The sequence below is a fragment of the Notamacropus eugenii genome, chromosome 3 (assembly GCF_028372415.1).
Source record: "Notamacropus eugenii isolate mMacEug1 chromosome 3, mMacEug1.pri_v2, whole genome shotgun sequence".
NCBI classification, from domain to species: domain Eukaryota; kingdom Metazoa; phylum Chordata; class Mammalia; order Diprotodontia; family Macropodidae; genus Notamacropus; species Notamacropus eugenii.
This window is the reverse complement of record NC_092874.1, coordinates 434,245,536-434,267,358: the sequence shown is the minus strand read 5'-3', so window position 1 is coordinate 434,267,358 and position 21,823 is coordinate 434,245,536. Positions and strand designations below refer to the sequence as shown.

Sequence of the window (21,823 nt, the reverse complement as noted above, 5' to 3'; positions counted from 1 at the left end):
TGATTACAATATTCCTTCCACACTGAAGACCACTTTTATGGATTGTTTGTCTTCCCTTTTGGTTAAGTGTAATATCCAGTTAGCTGTCAAAACATTTTGGATATCAGAACTTAGCTGTTCCTCCTGGGATCTTTTTTCTGCAAACATTTAAAAAACATTCAGGTTGAGGTGGTGGCTACCAAGGAGGGAATTGGATGATCAATGAAGATGAGTCTGTTTCATAGACTTATCCCGGGCTGCCCCCTTTGTCCTCTAGGCTATGATTCAGTTACAAGATGAAGATTCCTTCTTCAATGAGCTTTCTTGAATTAAACTTTTGGGGAAAACAAAGCCTTCCTGATTTCTTTGTTTCTGTTGAACAGGTTGTGTACGTCACCGCCACCTTCCCCTACATCATGCTTCTGATTCTTCTCATTCGGGGGGTGACACTGCCTGGAGCTTCCGAAGGGATCAAGTTTTACCTCTACCCTGACATTTCTCGGCTCTCTGATCCCCAGGTAGGCTTTGCTCATGGACTGGCTTGTCCCAACCCTTCCTCTCATTCACTTTGTGACATTGGACAAGTGACTCCTTCGATGACCTTGCTTTCATTATCTGTAAAAAGAAGAGATCCTAGAAAATGATCTCTTCAAGCTCAGCAGTTAGTTCCATAGAATCTATACTATAGAAACTATACATAGGTATAGAGAAACCTGTTCATTCAAATCACAAGACAATATCTGAATTATCCAATACCTAGGAGAAAGTAAATAATCATAGGGTTAGAGATTTAAAGCTAGGAGGGACATGGAAGGCCATTGAGCCTAACCAATCCCCCTCATTCTACAGAGGAGGAAATTGAGGCACATAGCAGTTAAGTGACTTTCTCAGGTTTACGCAACTAGTAACTATTTGAGGCAGAATTTGAACCCACTGTGTCACCTACTCTTCCAAACTGGAACCTACACAATATTTTCAAGTATTCTTCCAACTTTAAGAGTCTAGGTCTAGGTCAAGAACTAGTGTCAAATGCTGCCCAGTCTCTCCTAAGTATTTAGATGTACACACCCTGTGGCATAAAGAATAGACAGAAATCAGTGTGATATGATTGAAAGACCCAAGTTGAGTCCTGACTTTGCCACCAACTTGCTAGGTGACCTTAGCAGGTTATTTTTACTCAATTTCTGTGCCTGTAAACTGAAGGAATTGGACTAAATGATCATGGACAGAGTTAGACAGAACCTCTGAGATTTTAACCCACTTGTCTTCTTCACATATTCAGCCTATGCTTCAGTCAAATTGGCCTCCACATGGTTCCCAGTCTACAACATTCTATCCCCAGTGTCTCCTACCTTTACTCTGGAAGCTCATCCCCCTGCAAACCAGGAATGCTCTCCCTTCTCATCTCTTAGCCTCTCTAATTCCCTTGAAGACTCTGCTCAAATGCCACCTCCTACAAGAGACCTTACTAGATTGTCTCAATAGTTAATTTCCCACCCCACTCCACCACCAAAATTCCTTTTTTATCTTGAATTTGTTTTCTATGTTCTTATCTGTAAATGTTGCTTTTCCTCATTTCATGAGCTTTAACACTCTACATAAAATGTAAGCTACCTGAGAATAAGGGCTATTTTCTTTTTGTCTTTGTATTCTTAGTGCCCAGCACAGAGCTTGGCACATTGTAGGACACAGATAACTTCCTGTCGAAGTGAATTCAGTTGAACTGAACATCAGTCATAAGTTGCATCTAGCCTCTGCTGAAAGATTCTACGGCAGTTCATTCTAGCTCAAGGATTTTTTTAGCTCTCTATCAGTGTTAGCTAAGGTCACAGCATGTAAACAAGATTTCCATTTTTCTGGGACCTCAGTCGGGAGCTCTCCCTTCCCATAGCTGATTAAGATGTAAACAGCCCTTCAGGAATAGAAGAAAAACATCAGTCTAGAAAGAACCTTTGAGGTCATCTTGCCTGACCTCCTCATTGGCAAAAGAACTGAAAGAGAAATGAAATCCACCATGCAGGTTGTGTGCTTCAGACAGTTAGATGGTGACATTCAGGGCTGGAACAGCAGCTTAGAAACCCATGTCAGAATGCATCTTGTTCAAGCCTCCTCCTCAGTCCAGGGAACCGTGAAAGGTTGTAGCCAGAGTACATCTGTGCTCATATTAGACAGTTGGAGGAGTCTTGAAGGAACTGCCTCACAGCTTTGGATTACCTGAGGCTGCTTCCAAAGATGCATTGAGAGATTAGAGAATCATGTTAGCAATGGATGGGAGATTTTCACAAAAAAAGCAAGGGATGTGACCAGAATAAAGAAAAGCAGCAGATGCGGGGGCTTCATTCCCAAGCTTCTTCCTTTGAACCACACAGCAAGGTGCAATAGAAAGAATACTAAATTAGGAGGCAGGGGATCTGGGTTCAAGACTTACATCTGGTCACTTATTATCTGAATAGTCAGTCAATTCAATAGCAATTAACAATGTTATCAATAATCATAAATTAAATGAACTTATTGACAAACTAATAGTCAATAAACATTTATTAAGCATCTACTATGTGCCAAGCACTGTGCTAAATACTGAAAAGACAAATGTGAAAAAGAAAGATAATCCTTGTCTGCAAGAAGTGAACAGCCTAATGGGGAGAAGACAACTCATAAAATAAAGTTAAAAGGAGGTAAGGGAAAGGCATCTGGTATGCAGACATGAAGGAGAAACCCAAGTTATCCAAAATGAGTGCAGCCAGGTGGGAAATGAGGAGAAGTCTGATGAGAGATCAGTCCTTCTTAAACGGAGGAATTTATGATTCTTCTCTAATCAGAGGAACAAAGGGCACTGAGAAGGTATGAGTAGGTGCTGTTATTCAGTTTTATCTGCCTCTTTGTGATGCCATTTGGGATTTTCCTGGCAAAGATACTGGAGTGGTTTGCTATTTCCTTCTCCAGTCCATTTTATAGATGAAGAAACTGAGACAAACAGAGTCAAGTGACTTCTTCGGGGTCACACAGCTAGTAAGTATCTGAGACCAAATTTGAATTCATGAAGATGAGTCTTCCTGACTCCAATCCAGGTTCTTTATCCACTGAACAACCCAGCTGTTGAAGGTGTGAGTGGCAAGGCTAATTGGATCTTGCAAAGTGAGGAGATTTAGTGTAGTGGTAGAGAAATCAAAGAAGTCCAAAATGAGTATACTTGGGTGGGAATTGGGCCTCAGTTTCCTCATAAATGAGGAGTTTGAACTAGATGTCAGTAGAATGAGCACTGGCTCTGGGCTGAGATAATTGAAATTAAAATCCCACCTCTAACATTTATAACCTACGTAACCTTGGGCAAGTCACTTAATATCCTTGGCCTCATCTTCCTCATCTACAAAAAGAGGAGGTTGGTCTAATTAGCTTCTGAGGTCCCTTCTACCCTTAAATCAATGGAATAGTATATCGATTCCAGATTATTAGTGGAATAAATACCCAACTTATAGATTATTCTGTCTGGGGTCTTCTCCACCACCATCTCTTACCATATTCTGTACCTCTTCCCTGCTCTTGATCATCTCCTGTGGAGGCTGAGGAGCTCATCATCAAAGAGTAAGAGCTTCAAAGCTCACAGAGGTCATCTAGTCCAACTCTTGTGTTTTACATCTAGGAACCACAAGGGGGCATGGTCCAAAAGTATCTTATTTACTAATAAGGTTACAACGTGTGTTAGTAAGGTTATCACTGGTGATACACATGCAGGAGAAGTTAGAGACCATTGGCTTATATTTGGTGAGATGAAGTATGGAACCATGGTAAGAAGCTTATCGTTTTTAGGAGCTGTATTTATACCCTGCCTCTGTTGCTTACTACTCATATAACCTTGGGCAAATCACCTCTGTGGACCTTACTTTCCTTCCTTATAAGATGAAAGTCTTGGAATAGAGGAAATTTAAAGTTCCTTCCAGTGCTATGAGCCTATTATGAATTGGAGGATTATCAGTGGATTTCCTTTACCCATAGATATCTTCCTTCTCTGGTCCCACATTCAGTGACCAAGGATAATTGAGAGTTGGCTCCCTTAGGCTGAGAAAGTAGGACAAGACTGCTGCTTGGCATCAATACTTTATCAAGGAAAAGAAAAATCACAGTTAAAGGTTCCATATGAATCCAGTATTGCTTCTTTTAATGGAGTTCTCAATTTAGCAAGTCCAGATGCTTTTGTTGAATAAGAAGTCTGCCTTGTTTTTTTCAATTTGTTCATTCAATTGTACCAACAAAGAAAGGTTTGATGAAATTTTAGCTGGGCCTGGTAAATCTTTATAACAAATTGAGAGTTTGGCTGGGTCTGGGAGCAGAGGCAGTACAAGGCAATGGGAAAAATGATGAGTTTGAGATCAGAAGCTCTGGGTTTGAATTCTGTCTCTGCCACTTACTAACTCTATGACCTGGGACAAACATGTCATTTTCCTTCTTCTCTGGGTCTCAGTTTCATTGTATCTTAAATGTCAGCATTGGACTAATCAGAACTTCTTAACCTGGGCTCCATGAACCTGTGTACACATACACACACATACATATATATGTACCCGATATGTGTGTGTATGTGTGCGTGTGTGTGTGTAAATTCAGCTTTAGATGCTTTACTAGCCGTGTGACCCTGGGAAAGTCACTTCACCCTCTTTACCTCAGTTTCCTCAGCTGTGAAAATGAATCAGAAAAGGAAACGACAAATCACTCCAGTATCTTTGCCAAGACAACCCCAAATGGGGTCACAAAGAGTCAGACATGACTGAAAGCACTCAACAACAATATCAGTCCATGAGCTCCAAGAAGAGCAGCTTCTTAGACCCTGCTACAGTGCTCTAGACCCTGCAGATGTGTCAAATGTTAGCTATTTATTGAATTGATACCTGACATTCCATGGTTAGTGATTAATTCTTAGATAGACAGACAGACAGACACAGACAGATATATAGGTAGATTGATTGATTTCCGGGCTGATTCTCCTAAGATGGAGATGGAAAAAGTAACTGAGCACTTCTTGTCACCAGGAAGGTTGCCATGGTTAAAACTTTAAAGACAGACAGAGACAGATAGAGACAGTGAGAGAAGAAGGAGGAGGAGGAGGAGGAGGAGGAGAGGAAGATGATGATGATAAAAGACAAAAAGAAAGGGAGTGAAAGAAAGAAAAAAAAGAGAAAGGAAGAAAGAAAATGAAATGAAGTGAAAAGAAGTGGGGAAAAAAGGGAAGGAGGAACCCCACAGCAATAATTTGATAGATTGGATAGAGTGCTCTCACATCATTTTAGAATACCACATGTGGATTAAATGCTTATTGGGGGCAGATCACTCTGTTAGGAACTGGCCATATTCCATTATTTCAATGTCATCTCATCAATGTGGTCCTTCCCTCTAAAAGGGCAGATTCTACCAGTTTGTATGCCCATGCTATGTAACTCTCATCCATGTTCTTCCATAAATTCACTACAAGAGGACCACTCAATGCAGTTGTTGAAGGCTATCCTTATGCTCTTTTGACACTGTATGGATACTAGTGAGGCATATGGACCATCCATCAATTATCTTCTGCCTTCTGTACCCATCATCTTTTCTAGTGATACATCTCTCTGACATTGTTTATTAATCAATAAACATTTAGTAAGCACCTGCTACATACCAAATCCTGTATCATGCACTGAGAGATACAAGAGAAAAGTGACATAACCCTTGCTTTCAAGGAGTTGATATTTAATTGGGAAAGACATATCCATATGTAGATATGTACAAAATAGATGCCAGGTAATTGAAAGCAACTGGACAAGATCAAGAAAGACTTCTTATAGAGATGGTGCTTGAGCGGAGTTTTGAAGGCAATCAAGACTTCTGAACCACTGAGGCAAAGAGGAAGTGCATTTCAGGCTAGCAAGAGAGTCAACTAAAACTGTTCCTACTTCTTAAGCCTTTGTAATGTGTCCTTCAAACATCTCTTTATTTCTGTCTGGACTGATGGAGAACCTTTGGGTTCTCAAATTAACTTCTTCAGGGACTGTAGTTTTCTAAGATTCTCAGTCAAACAACAGTATTGCAAGGATATGGGTGTTAAAAGGTTGAAGACAAAAAAGCATATATTAAATACTTACTGTGTACAAGGCACTTTGCTAAATGCTGAGTATGCAAAAACAAGTAAGAGAGAGAGTCCTTGCCTTCAATGTGCTTACCCTCTGATGGGGAAAGACAAAACATAGAGGGGAACTGGAAAGTAGAGGTTGGGAGGACCCATGTAAGGTCACAATGAAGAAACTCCTGGGGAGGTGACTCAGAGACCTGGGCCCTGCCATGATAAGAGAAAAGATCACTTATCAGAGTCTAAGGTTCTGGTGGAGGTGGATGAGGATGACATGGTTAAGAGAATGCTGAGAAAGGCCACCCTGAAACAAAGATACTAAGGGTTACTAACATAAAAATGACATGATCTCTCGTCTTAAGAAACTTACATACTACTAGGGGAGGTGGTGGGAGGGGGAATTAGGGAAGAGAATATTTATATATACCAGATGAGACAGACAGATAGAGATATGGAAAGACAGAGAGAGAGAGAGAGAGAGAGAGAGAGAGAGAGAGAGAGAGAGAGAGAGAGAGAGAGAGAGAGAGAGAGGAAGAAGATGATAGGGGTAAAGAAAAGACCTAGCCAAAGAGATCTCTGACAGTTTGAAGATAAGAAGAACATATTTGAGAGAGATAAAAGAGGTTGCCCTTGAGTTAATCCTTGAGAGGGGAGAACAATTCTGAAAGAAGGAGCTAAGGAAGGTTCAACTGGATATGGAGGCAGGATACATCATGGCAAGTTCCAGGGAACAATTAGGAGTACAGTTTTGTTAAAATTGAGAATGTGAGCAGGGGAATAACAGTGAAAGGAGGCTAAAAAGGCAGAAGTAGTTAGCAAAGGGCTTTAAATGAATGCTGAGATGGTGGGGTTTTTTCCTGGGACTACCATCACCCTCCCCACTCATACTCCTATCCCCATCCAATCTAGTACAATTTTTAGATGTTGGCAAAAGCTAAATGCCGCCTCACTTCAATCAGGTCAGAGCTCCTTTATGGGCAACCAGCTTCCATGATAACAGTATCAACTAATCCAGTCAATGGAGAAGAACTAATTAAGCACCTACTATGTGTCATGCACTAGGGATACACAAACAAACATGAAACAATCCCTGTCCTCAAGGAGCTTATATTCTGTCAAGGGAGACAACATGTATATATGTAAGTAGATGCCATATACAAATAGACATATGTTTATATAGAAAGACTCTGTGTGTGTATATAAATGTATGTATGTATAAGGTCAAGGGGAAAAGTGGATTAGCAACTGGGTGGAAGATCAGTAAAGCCATAATTTAGAAGGTGACAGTTGAGGTTTCAAAGACAGGAATGGTAAGAGATAGATGTGAGGAGGGAGTGCATTCCAGGATGGGGTGGAGGGGAAGGGAAGGAAGCGGGGTAATCAATGCAAAGGATCAGAGACAGAAGTTAGAGGATCCCATATGCCAGAAACAGTAAGAAGGCCATCTGTATGTTCGGAGAGGAGTAATGTAAAATGAGACTGGAAAGACAGCTTGAAGCCCAGTTGTAAAGGATGCTCCCTGCTTCTCTGGTTTGACAGAATGACGAGGGGCAGAACTGACCTGAAATTTACTGAAAGGTAAAGCAAAAAGTGCATTGAATGAGGACACTAGGCGGGGCTCGATGAATAGGGTACCAGAGTACTAGAGCCAAATTCAAACCCTTCCTCACTTGCTATGTGACTCTGGGCAAGTCATTTCTGTTTGCCTCAGTTTCTTTAAATGTAAAATGAGGATAACAATCCCAAGGTTGTTTTGAGAATAAAATGAAGATAATATTTGTAAAGTGCTATGAAAACCTAAAGACACTGCGTAAGTGCTAGCCATTATTATTTTTTTTAATTGAATTGAGAGTCCTATCAGGTTCTAATCCTGACTCTGCCCATAACTTGGTATATGACCTTGGGCAAATCACTTTCCTCCTCTGGGACTCCATTTCTTTATCTGTCAAATAGGGGAGGGGGATGTTACTGGTTATCTAAGACCCCTTCAGTGCTAGGTTTGTGACCAGCCTCTCCCGCAGAGGATGTCTTTCCATCCACCCCTATACCCTCAGTGGCTCAGTAAACAGGATTAGTGCCCTGGTGGGTTCCACTATTTACACAACAGACTTGAGGGGGTGTACACACGAGTCTCTTAATTCCAGGGCAGCGGCCTCCACTCACTTTGCTGACAGCTTACAAGAGCTTCTGACATGCCTATTTGCAGTATCATTAACATTTCTAAAGAAACACATAGTCACCAGGGCCCTGTTGCTAGAGTTTCTGAGATGCTGCTCTCTGGCTGTTTCTTTAGCATGGGAAAATCCCAGCTTCCCCTAGCCTCTCAAGACCCTTCAGAACCTCTGATGCATTCATTTTCCTTCAGGGCAGATTAAGTGCTTAATCTGGATTTCAGCTCTCATTTTCAAAGCTACCTTCCTCTAATGAAAGAAGTTGAAAGGCAGTGAAAAGAAGTGGGTGTAAATAAGGTCTCTGCCTTTGGGTGGTCTTCCCAAGCTGTTCTAGGTCAGCTGTATAAGGGGAGATGCTAAAAGTAAAGAAAACCTGGACACAGGCATCTGGCCCAGTTGAAAGATCCTTGGTTCCTAGGGAACCTGGGTTCAGTCCCTGCTATAGTCATGTGACCTTGAGCAAAACATTGTACTTCTCTGGGCCTCACTGTTCTCTGTGCAATCAGAGAACTGGACTAGCCCACCCAAGGATCTTGGAAGTCCATTCTGTCTCTGACATTCTGTGTTCTCAGGTCTCTCCCAGCTCTGACATTCAAGGTTCTAAGGACCCTCCAAGCTCTGACATTCTGTAGTCTAGAGCACTTGGCTTGGAATTAGAAAGACTCATCCTCATGAGTTCAAATCTAGATTCTGACACTTACTAGCTGTGTAATCCTAAGCAAGTCACTCAACCCTGTTTGCCTCAGTTTCCTCTTCTGCAAAATGAGCTGGTGAAAGAACTGGCAGACCACTCCACTCGCAGACACAACTGAAAAACAAGTGAATAGCAACCATACTTGCTCAGGGTCCCATGGTTAATACAGAGCAGAGTGAAGGCTCACACCCAGGTTTTCTGATTCCACACCCAAGGCTCTCTGCAGAGTATCGCGATGCCTTTCCATAGACTCAGCAAGGTAGGTAACACATAGATCATCATCCCCATTTTATAGATGAAGTTACTGAGGTTTGGAGATAGTGTCTCGGAGCTAGTACGTGTCAGAGTCAGGATCTGAGATTATGCCACTTGTGACTCCAAGTTTCGACTCTTTTCGCCCCACCACACTGCTTTTCTTAGGTCTAAGAAATAAATGGCATTGTTACTGTTATCTGGCCTCTAGGGAGGAATTCCTCTGGTCCCTAAACATTTCTGGACAACTTTTCCCAGAACACCCACACTTCTTTGTGTAACTGCTAACAAATAGTCCTGCATACATACCGGCAAGGATCTGTCTCGATAATGGGGAGATCCCAGGACAAGAACTCTTTCCCTGTCCCTTGGAGGTGAAATGATTTGCCTGGGGTCACATAACTAATAAATGTCTTCACTAGATTTAAACCCAGGTCTCCCTGACTCTAAGTCCTGAACTCTGTCCATGACACCACAGTGCCCAGCATTCATATTGCTATGGTACTATTAATATTCCTTCACCCCCTCCAAGGAGGAGCAGTAGCTCTGTGGGAGCAAGCATGGACCCAAGTTGGCTTTTGATCTTGAGCATTCAAGACTGGAGGAATCTTTGTTCCTGTGCCTAAAGGGAGTGAACGGCTTGAACCTCAGGCCTTTATTGTTGACTTAGTAAATTAAGATTTTCATGGAAAAATGTGAAGCTCCATAGTGGCTGAACCTCTTTGTCTCTGTGTAGTTGGCATTCTGTACTCTGTTATAACTTTCTAAACATCTATTTGTTTTCCCTGTCGACTCTCTGGTAGCTTTCAAGGACGGAGCACTCCTGCCTTGGGTTTTTTTATGTTCCATCTTTTCAGCATGCTGGGGAGCTATGTGGCCTCGCAGGCAGTCACATTCTCCCTGCTCCCCAGTCCTTCCACTCCCGCTCATCATTGTGTTCTGAGTGTGTGTTTGGAGGGTGAGAACAGAAGGGACAGTCTCAGTTCCAAAGCCTAAGGTCTGCTTTCCCATGGCATGACCCAGTCCCGAGGCTGGCCTCCTTGGCAGAATGGAGAATAGCAAATCAAGCCCTGCTCCCGAGGTTTCTGAACACACTGTGAAAACTATTCATGGCCATTGCTTAGGGGGAATGCCTGAATCGTGAAACTACCACAGAGTAACAAACACCATTGTGGAAGCTGATGTCCCCCAATGTGTGTGAGATGATATTCTAATGTACACCAGGTGCTAATCTTGAAGGTGAATCTTAGAACAAAGAATCAGAAACATGGAATATCCATGTCCCTGCATATTGGGATGTAGGACTGAGAATCCATAGTACGGGATCAATTTTTAGGAATTTTAGGGATCTAAGAGACTGTGTAATGTAAGACCCAATGACCAAAATATATGTACTGAAAGACTGGCTGTATGGGCTATATATGTTTATCTGAAGGTGAGCCTCTGGACCATAGGTATAATTCCTCCATGTGGTTTTCTTTTCCTGTGTGGATAACTGGCTATTTTTCAATTAATATTTATTTTCTTTCCTTTCTACTCCTCATTTAAAAGGAAATAACAAAAAAACCCTTGTAATAAATAAGCATAGCCAACTAAAACAAATCCCCACATTGTTCATGTCCAAAAATGTGTGTATCATAACGCACCTTGCACGAATGGTGGGCCATTGAACAGAAGGGAGAGAGGAGGCTGGATTCTCTTGAAGAGAGGGGCACCATTCTTTTAACAACCTTAAGCTTCTACCTGAAACAAAAGCCTATGTTTTAGCACCAACATCCTTGATGTTGTAAAGCTGTGAATCATGGGGCTCATTGGTCTCAGCAAAACTGGAGTAAAAGATCACTCACAGGGTTGCCACAAGGTGCAAAACTCATGACTTCTATGAATTACACAGGGAAAATGATGATAAGGATGGCAAAGAATCTGCTACTGGGAAAAAGTGGGAGAGTCATCAAAAGAAGGTCAGTGATAAACCATGGGCATGGCTTGGATGCTCTGTTGGCTTCCCTGTAAGGACAAGGGAATGTGAAGAAGGCCTTCTGAAAACTGTGTGGACTGCGGCGGCATGAGTACATAGATGAGTCACACAGTATGCATGGATATAGGAATTTTGTTTACCAAGCACTTTGCTCATACATTTCATTGTATCCTCAGGCTTAGCACAGTACTAGGTGTTTAATAAATGCTTACTGACAAACAATTTGTAAAGCAACAAGCATTTATTAAGCACCTACTGTATTATCAGGCACTATGCTAAGTTCTAGGGACACCAAAAAGTTTTAAAATATGGTTGTTGCCCTAAAGGAGTTTACATTCTAGTGGCAGAGACAACAGGCAAACAACTATATCCCAATAAGAGGCACAGAGTGCAAGTGGAAGGTAAGGGACAGTCATGTAGATCTAAACCTTAGGACTTACAAACCTCAACATATAAAGTGATGACTATGTCATGGCAAGGATATTTCCTATCCTTTTTTTCAAACACGGGGTTAACAAGGATAAAAATGGGACAAGAGGGAGCCAGGCTCCTCAGAAGCACTTTGTCCATTTAACTCAGCAAATTGGTAATGGAGGGAAGGCTGGTCCAAGGACCAGGTTTTAGATCCTGCTACTGTATGACCTTGGGTAAATCAGTTTATCTTTTGGGGCCTCAGTTTCCTCATCTGTAAAATGAGAGGGTTAGGCTAAGTCAGGGATTCTTGATCTTGTTTGTGTAATGGCCCCTTATGGCAGTCTGGCTAAACCTATAGACCCTTTCCCAGCATAATATTTTTTAATTTATAAAATATACATGATTATGAAGGAAACCAACTATAGTGAAATGCAGTCATCAGAGTATTAAAAAAAAAACTGCTATTGAAATCCTTGGTTGAGAGCCCTTGGATTAGAGAATCTCTAAGTTTCTAACTCTAAACTGATGAAGATCTTGCCATGTTACAAGTTGTTTCCTCTTGCTGAATGCCTGGCCAAGGTTGGTCTCTGACCTCATTCATCTAGTGTAATTAATTGCAGTCATTCTTTAAGTATAGAACTCCATGGTGACAGAAAGGCAGTTAACATTCCATCTTCTCTCACTTCCTGAAACTCCCTCAGTGGAAAAGAAGTTGTCCTATCGATCTTGTTTGCCATCAGAATGCCTGATTAAATTGTCCTGGCCCTGGTTTAATACTGGCCATGGGGTGACATTCTGTCATTGGCGTTCTTTGGAATTTTGACAGTACCTCACTTCTCTGGTACCTTGTTTGTAAAGACTTGCTTGGCTGTCACCCAGTTGTATGTCCACAGCTTGGCAAGTTTCCCTTGCACATAGAAGTCCTTTCCAAGGCTCATGGGAGACCACACACACATGCACACACACACACACACACACACACACACACACACACACACATAGAAAGAGACAGAGAGAGAGAGAGAGAGAGAGAGAGAGAGAGAGAGAGAGAGAGAGTTTGTTTGAGGATCTCCACCTCTCCTAGCTTGGTAAACAGTGTTGGCTTTGTAGGGGGTACTGGGAGAGGTTACACCGTTATAATCATAATCATCTCTCAGGTTTACATTCTGTTTCAAGGTTTACAAAGAGCTTTTCTCTCAGCCGCCTTCCTAAGTAGGCAGTGTATGTGTGACCATGATGATGCTTACTTTACAGATCAGGAAACAGGTTTGGAGGTGTGCTTTGACCAATGTCAGATCTAAAACCAGGCCTACTGACACCAAATCCAGTGAACTTCCCAGTATACCACACTGCCTCTGACTTTTGATGACTTCCCTCTGCTTCTAGAAGGACCATAAGGAGGAGTATTGAGGAGAGAATTTAGACAACTGGCCTCCAAGACCACTAAAAACCATTTTATAGAATTAGAGGTATGAACTTACCCTGTGTTTTTCCTGGGAACTCCCAAATGAAGCAATTCCTCCACCACTGTAGATCAGTACTAAAGCTATAAGTCTATGACTTTCCTCTCCAATGCACTACTACACATATTGAACTTACAAATCCCTTAATTCTTGTTTTGGATTTCTTCAGTCTAGTAGTGATATCCACAGTCTAGTAGTGTTATAGCTGAGTCAAAGGATATACAATTTAACAACTTTGCAAATTGCTTTCCAGAATGATTAGATCAATTTCCAATTCCATCAGCAGGGCATTAATGTGCCAGTTTTCCCAAAGTCCTTCCTTCATTTGTAATCTTTTCTCTTCTTTGCCAGTTTAGGGATGAGGTGGATACATCAAGATTACTTTAATTTACATTTCTCCAATTGTTAGTGATTTGAAGAAAAAAATTCAAGGTCACCTTCTGCATCCTGAACCATCACCAGTTCTCTTGATTCCAAATGACTGTGGAGGAGACAATGAGGCCAATAACTTTGCAGAACTCTGCCTCACTTAAATTCAATGCATGTGCAAGTCAAGACATCACCCCATGATGTCACTGGTCCTCTTCAATAATGAAGGATGAAAAACAACAAAGCATTGGGTCATTCAGGAACTAATTTAAGATCACACAGCCAGTATTCATCAGAGGTAGCACTTCAACCCAGAACTCATGTGTGTCAAAGCTGGTTCAATATTAGCTCTCTGTCTACTACACCCAAGGCATCAAACACACAGTCCATGGGTTCATATGGTCCACAACACTTCCCAAAGTAGTCTAATAGGAAATAGCTAATAAAAGAAATAAAAACAAAATAAAACATAGACAACATTACATTTGAAAACTCAGTCAATATACATCCCACAGGAATTCTTTTCTATGATTTAGTGGCTGACATTTCTGCTTGAGTTTGATATGACTGTACTATACTGAGACTGAAAACTTTGCATGAAATAATAAAATCTCGGTGTTAGTAGTGACCCTGGAAATAATATTGCCCATTAACCCACCTCCGGAAGAAAGTCCTTTTCCAGAATACTTTACCACTTCTACTTGAATACTCCCAGGTACAGGGAGATCACCCTCTCAAAAGGCAGATCATAGCATTATCAGATGGGGTAGTAAGGAAGTTCATTGTTATACTGAGCTAAAAGCTGCCTTCTCCTCTTTGTAAATGCTACCCACTTCTCCAAACTCTGCCCGCAGGCACACACTCTACCCCCACCCCCACCCTGGACAAGTATAAGCCCCTTTCTCTCCATGACACAGATGTTTAGAAGTAGCAATCATATGATCTCCCCTCTCCCTCCACCCTACCCCACAGCCCTCTCTCACTCAAATCAAAGCTAACTGCAAGTCATGTCATCATCTCCCTGATGTCATGGCTGTCTTTGAGAATGAAGGACAAACACAACAACCCTGCCCCATGATCCCCTACTAACTATTTCTCATGTAACATTGGTTTAGAGTCCCCTTACCAGCCTAGTTCTTCCTTTATATTGTGTTCTAGCGTATGAGCGTTTTTCCCTTAAAATTTTGAACCCCAAATAGGATCCTGAAAATTTATTTCATATGGGGAAAAATTTACTTCCTCTGGGAAGCCTAAATCCACTCCTGTTAAATAATATTTTATTTAAAATTAATTTGATTAATGGATATCACATGTACCCATTTATTTAATAGATAATAATTTAATGAGAATAATAAAACAATTTCCTTTTACAAATGGTTGGCATATTTCAACAAACTTGTCAATTGGCCCAAATCCTAAACCATTAAGAATATCATAAGCTCTTTTATTGGAAGTTTTCTCTTAAACCCTAGTTTTCAGGCAACATGGACTAGTGGGAAGGATGGTGAGAAAAATCAGGTGACCCTAAGAGGACTCTTGCCTTAGATTATGATCTTTAGCATTCTTTGATGAGATACAGCCTTGGGCTATAAATCTCATTCTGTTGTATTATTATTGTCATCATTATGACTTATAATTATATTTAAATGGTGCTTTAAGGTTGCAAAGCATTTTGTTATCTTATCAGTTCCTTATAGTATAATAACAGATAACATCAATATAGCATTTACCATGTGCCAGGCACTGTGCTAAGTAATTTATGATTATTATCTCTTTTGGTCTCACAACAACCCTGGGAGTTAGGTTCTATTATTATCATCCCTGTTTCACAGATGAAGAAACTGAAGCAAACAGAAGTTAAATGACTTGCCCAGGGTCACACAGCTAGGAAGTACCTGAAGCTGAATTTTCAAGCAGGTCTTCCTGATTCCGGGCCTCTCACTCTATCCACTGGGCCACTCAGCAGCTCCTCTGTGGTGGATACATCTTACAAATGAGTAAAATGTGGCTCAGATGGGGTGATAGGATTTACCCAGGCTCTCACAGTATTGAAGTATCAGAGTCAGACCCAGGAGCTCCTGATTTCAAAGCCAGAACTCTTGCTATCCATTCTGCCTCTGTTACAGTTATTTTGAAATCAGGAGAGCTGTATTATTGGGCTTTGTCACCTGATAAGTGACCTTGGCCAAATCATTTTACCTCCCTAAGCCTCAATTTCCTCACCTGTAAAATGAGAGGATTGAACTCAGTGACCTCTGAAGACTCAGCTCTAATCTATGATTCTATAGCTCTCTGGGCTAGGTCTAGATGGTCTCATCTAGTGGTGGTTCTTGTTTGAGAAGCAGACAGTCCAGTAGAAAAAGAGCCAGAGGTGGATGGTGCCTCACCAAAACCCCTGGCATGGAAACCCTGCTTTGAAGGTCTTGACTCTAATTGAAGGGTATTTGGGAACGAGAAGGATTCCATTAGTGAAAGATAAAAGGAAACCACACACAGAGGGCAAGCTTCTGATGGAAACTTGAAATCAAAACAGAACAAATGGTGCCAGGCCAGTTTTCAGAGCCAATGGAGTCTGAGCTGAGCAGGACAGACTCAGATCTGGCCAGCCAAGACAACCCTTGGATTTCCAGCTCATTCTCATTGACTCAGCCATGTGCTTCCCAGGGCTTACTTGTTCCCAGGTCACCCAAATCGGAGCTTGTTGGAGGAGAGACTATGATAATATTCACCATCCTAAAAGCTCTCTGAAGTAAATGTTTCTCTAGTTCTTACAGAGATACAGAATCATAGCATTTAGAGCTAAAAGGATGTTAGAGGTCATCTAATCTAACTCATAACCAAAAGAAATCCTCTTCTCTAAAGTTGTTTGTCCTTCATTCTCAAAGAGGACCAATGCGAAAGGACTTGCAAGCAAATTAGATTTAAGTGAAGCAGAGCTGTGCAGTCATCAGCCTCACTGCCCTCCAGAGTCATTAGAGTCCAGTGGCAAGACATAGGTTAAGACAATTAGTGATGGCCCCAGAAGCAGTGGGAGACCTTGCCCTTTTCAAGCTAAGGTGTTTCCCGGGTCTCAGTTTGTATTTGATAAGTGGTCATCCAGTCTTTGCTCAAAGGCCTTCAGGGAGAAGAAAGTTACCACCTCTTGAGACAAAGTTCAGAAAGTCAGAAACATAACCAGGAAGTGAATGAAGGATGGCTGGTTTGAGCTCCTCCCCCAAATGGAGGCAATGGAAGGAACTCACCAATGAGAGAAAAGGATTGTATAGGTGGAGGGATTCCATAACTCTAATTCTTGGGAAATTGTACTTGACATCAAAACTATATCTGTCTTTTTTGCAATGAGGATATTTACAAAAGATTTTACCGCATTCTTTCCAAGTAGGTGGTGAAAGCATTATAATTAGTACAATTTTAGCATAGGAACTCCCTGGTATAAAGAACTCCCAGGTAAAGAAACTCCCTCTGTCAAATCAAGTTGGGACCTTTCCTGCATGGATAGTCTTAAAGAGGTGAGTAGGGTACTGCCTACTGATTTATCCAGTGCCACTTAGTGTGAGTTAGAGATAAGACTTGAACCTGGGTCTTCCTGGCTTGGAGGTCAGCTCTCTATCCACTATGACACACTGCCTGTGAGCATTATTTTACAACTTAGAAAACTGAGGCTCACAAGAGCCAGGTGACTTGTCCAGAGTCACCGAGCTGATAAAAGCCAAGACAGGATTTGACTTCATCTGTTCCAGCTTCAGGTCTAGTGATCTTTCCAATAAGCTTACTACAAAGGGTGGGAGGAGTTAGGGATGGCAGCCAGAGGGGACTTCTGAAGCTAATGATGTGTGTGGGTGTGACAGCAGGAGGGGGAGGAGGGGAGGATGGACCGGATGATGACAGGTTGTGTATTTTTAATACCTACGTATGCTGCTGCTCCTTGTTCCGTTTCCCTACAGAGACAAGACAATCCATTGAGAAGAACTAAGAGAGTGTGTGATAACTTAAACATGAACATGATGATGATTTAAGACCTTTGAAAGACATGGACAGCTCACTAACTTGAATCATTTAATTCTAGAAGAGTTATTAAAAAACAGATTATTAAAAACAGATCATTCCATAGAGAGACCCTAGTGCTTTGGGAGCAGATGTGGCCAAAAAGGTCACTCTTACCTTGCAATGAGGTTCTGACTTTCTTGCAAGTAGAGGGCTCTCCAGTGCTGGGAATGATAATAACTCACATTTAGATTGTACTTTAAGTCTTGCAAAGTATTTTCTTCACAACAACCCTACGACTGTCAGTCAACAGGTAGAAATGTATTAAACACCAACCATGTGCTAGGAGCCATATTAAGTATCAGGGATTCAAAGGAAGGCAAAAACATGGTCTCTGCCCTGAAGGAGCTCATACCTGAATAGAGGGTACAGCTTACAAAAAACTACATATAAGATATAGTCAAAGCATATTGAAAATAATCTCAGAGGAAAGGCATTGGTAATATACGGAATGGGGAAAAGTCTCATAATGGGATTTTGAGCAAAGTCTTGAAGGAAGCCCAAGATACCAGAAGATAAAAATGAGAAAAAAAAGAGCATAACAGGTATGATGACAGCCAGTGTAAGAGAACTGGCAGATGAAGTTCTGTGTGTGAGGAACTGTAACTAGGTCAGCGTACTGGGAGCGTACTTCTGTTTATTAAAAATAAAACAAGACTGGAAAAGTAGGAAGGTTGGGAAGGGCTTTGAATACTAAACAAGAGATCTTTATATATTTGATCCGAAAGGTAATAGGGAGCCCCTACAGTTTATGGAATGAGAGTGGGTAATTGACATGGTTCCTGTGCGTTGGGAAAATCATTTTGGTAACTGAATACAGGATGGATTGGAATCTGTGGCTACTCAGACACTTCAGATAGGGAGACCAACCAGAAGACTAATATAATTGATAATACAAGTATGAGATGTTAATTATCTGCTCAGGGGAGTGACTGTATGAGTGGAATGAAGGAATATATGAGAGCTGTTGTAAGGGCAAGAAATGGCAAGACTGGACAACACGTTGGATCCATGGGTTGAGCTTTAGTAAGAAATCAAGGATGACACAGAGATCTTGAACCGAGGTTACTATGCTATTATCATCATCCCCATTGCAAAGTTGAGCAAAAAGAGACTGAAAATTTAGATGACTTGGCCATTGTGTCAGAACCAGAATTTCAACAACTTTAAATTCAGTAAGGGAAGCTAGGTGACACACTGGGCTTGGAGTCAGGAAGATCTGAGTTCCAATCCAGCCTTTGAAACTGCCTGTGTGACCTTGAGCAAGTCACTTAATTTTTGTTTGCCACTGGAGAAGGAAATGGCAAAACTACTTCAGTATCTTTGTCAGGAAAACCTCCTGGACAGAGATCCAGTAGATCATAGTTGGACATGACCAAAATTACTGAATGACAAGAAATTCAAATAAATATTTGTTCATAGGCTCAGAGGGTTAATAGAAGTCACTGAGTCCAAACCCCCACTTTTTTATAGCAGAGGAACCTGAGGATCAGAGAAGTAAAGTAGCTTAGTGAGAGTCATGTAGCTTTGTCTTAAGACTCAAACCCAGATCTTCACGAGTCCAATTCTAGTATTGTTTCCATTATGCCACATTGGGATCATCCAGTCACTTTACCACATGCTGAAGAAAAAAGGTAAAAAATAAAGTTGTCCCTGATCTTGAGAAACTTGCATTTTTCCTGGGGGACAAAACATATACACAGAGAAGTAAGTTAAATGATAAAAAATAATTTCAAGAAGTAGAAGACATGGACAAGTGAGGGAGATCAGGAAAAGCCTTAGGTAGGAGGGACTATATGAGTCAGGCTAACATATCTATCCAGCGATGTTTTCGTTGTTCCTCCTTTGCCTTCAGGACAGCTCCATGGTGTGAAGACTCATTTACTGGTCAGAAGTGTCAATCCCTGTTTGGTTACTATCTTGCTTTGTGACCTTGACCAGGCTTCTGTTTTCTCCATCTTAGGAAGATTGGTCCCTCCCAGATCTAATATTCTAGCAATTCTCTCTGATTGCTAAGAACTCGATATACTTTACAAGACAGTATTGTTATAATTACTGATGCTTCAGGCTGGTTAATGATGACTAGAGGTTATTTCTCAACAAATTTTGGAAGGATAATGAGATGTTGAGATCTCTCATTTTTTGCTATTATAATTCTTGCTTGGATTGTGACATTTGGTGTCCTTTCGGAGGAAGATAATCTTATCATCAATTTAGAGCTCAGAAGGCATCCCAGAGGTCTTTCAGAGGAGAGATGTTAAAGAAGAGGGCTCATTGTGCAACACTCCAGAGTGCTTCAGGAACCAGATTAAAATAAATTGGAAAATATTTAGCAAAATAAATAAAAATATAGTAGAAATGCTGTTCAGTTATCATGTTTCACTCTTTGTGGAGTGATTTGCCATTTCCTTTTCCAGTTCATTTTACAGATGAGGAAAATGGAAAATAGGGTTAAGTGACTTGCCCAGGATCACACAGATATTAAGTGTCTGAGGACAAACTTGAACTTCTGATTTCATCCAGTTTAGCACTCTACTTGTCTATGTACCACTCTATCCCACTGTGCCACCTAGCTACCCACAATAGAACATAAATAACATTAATATGTGGTTTTCTAAGTCAATATGCATAAACTTTATTACGGTTTAATGGCCACCATTTCTATTTGAGTTCAACATTGCTGATTTAGATCCACCCCCTTGTTTTACAGAAGAAGAAACTAAAACCCTGAGAATTTAAGTGATTTCCACAAATTCACAAGGCAGCTGGTAGCAATTAGGATTTGAACTTGGGACCTCTTCCTCTAAGTCTAACTCCAGCGTTCTTCCTATTGCTCTTTAGACTTCTATTAAAATAGGATCCTATCATTGGAATGTACTTAAACCCATAGCTAAGATTTTGCAATAAAAAATTATGCAAGATGTTAGATTATATATTATATAACACATCATATTATGTAATATAAATAATTGCCTAACTACATAGTTTACCATTCTGACCAGATCAAACAAGATAATAGAGGTAAAGCACTCTGAAAATCATAAAGAGCTATATGAATGTTAGTCACTATGGTTATTTTTCTTTATGTTTCAAATTATTTATTTCTTTTAGTAATAAGATGTTCCAACTGAAGAAATGCTAGTGGATAATCACTAACTGTGAAATTCACACCTTCGGGTTTGTAAAATCTTTCCCTCTGTCATGTCAGTGTCAGTGAATATAATTGTTATGTCCATGGTCTTCTGCTGCAGAGGGGCATAGTGGACAGAGCCCTGAATTTGGAGTGAGGAGACCTGGGCTCAAGTGCCGACTCTGACACTTATTACTTGGGTGATCCTGAGCAAGACACTTCACAAGCCTATACTTCCATCTCCTCATCTAGAAAATGGGGACAATTCTTGTGCTGCTGTCCTCCCATGGCAGATGTGAGAAAACACTTTGTAAACCACAGAAAGCTGGGCAAACATAAGTTTTTGTTGTTTCCTGGTGATTCTTAACCCAGACTCAGCAACTGAAAATAAATATTTCCAGCTTCTTAAGAGATAAACCAAGAAGTGATGGTCCCCAGCTCTGAGATTTGGGTAAGGGCAGGTTTCTGAGGTGCCAAGGAAAGTGTTTATTTCCATCAGAATTATGAAAAAGGTCATTAGCATGATGATTGAGGAAGATGAAATTGGTCTTTAAATTCATAGACATATCCATTCTCTGTCACCTGTGTACTGGAGATCACCTATCTTTGGAATATTTTTGTTCCACGAGAAACAAGTAATATGAAGAATTCAGGAAGTTTGGATTATGTATAACATGATAGATAGTGAAGAAAGTGGAACCAAAAGGATAATATAAACACTAATGTTGAGAATATAAATATAGTGAAAATGAATAGGCAACAAAATACAGGCCATACAATGGACAATGTTGATAAACTACGAAGTGAGAAGTGACATGTGCTATTAGGGTTGTTGTTTGCTGTTGTTTTCAGTTGTGTCCAACTCTTCATGACTCCTTTTGGAATTTTCTTAGCAGAGATACTGGAGTGGTTTGCCATTTCCTTCTCCAACTCATTTTACAGATGAGGAAACTAAGGCAAACAGGATTAAATGACTTGCCCTGCCAGTAAATATCTGAGGTCAGATTTGAACTCAGATCTTCCTGGCTCCCAGCTCAATGCTCTATGACCTATGTTGTCACTCAGCTGCCCCAGTGTCAGAGTACTTGGTTCAAATACAGTCCTGGTCCCTTGTTATTTGTGTGACCAGGTACAAATAACTTCCCCTCTACGGACTTTCTTCATCTGTACAATGAGGGATTTGATCACTGGATGGCTTCCAAGGCCTGTTCTATATCTAATTTTTACAATAT

The 21,823-nt window shown here is 40.9% G+C and overlaps 1 protein-coding gene across 2 annotated transcripts in view; it reads left to right on the top strand.

The window, feature by feature from the left end:
* Positions 1 to 21,823, top strand: part of SLC6A11 (solute carrier family 6 member 11) — a 173,976-nt gene that overhangs the window by 104,288 nt on the left and 47,865 nt on the right. The window contains exon 6 of one of the 2 annotated variants that reach the window (XM_072598487.1): positions 363 to 497. The exons of the other annotated variant lie outside the window; for it this stretch is intronic. Within the exon in view, the coding sequence (XP_072454588.1) occupies positions 363 to 497 (135 nt within the window). The remainder of the gene's footprint in view (positions 1 to 362; positions 498 to 21,823) is intronic. 2 annotated transcript variants of the gene reach the window in all.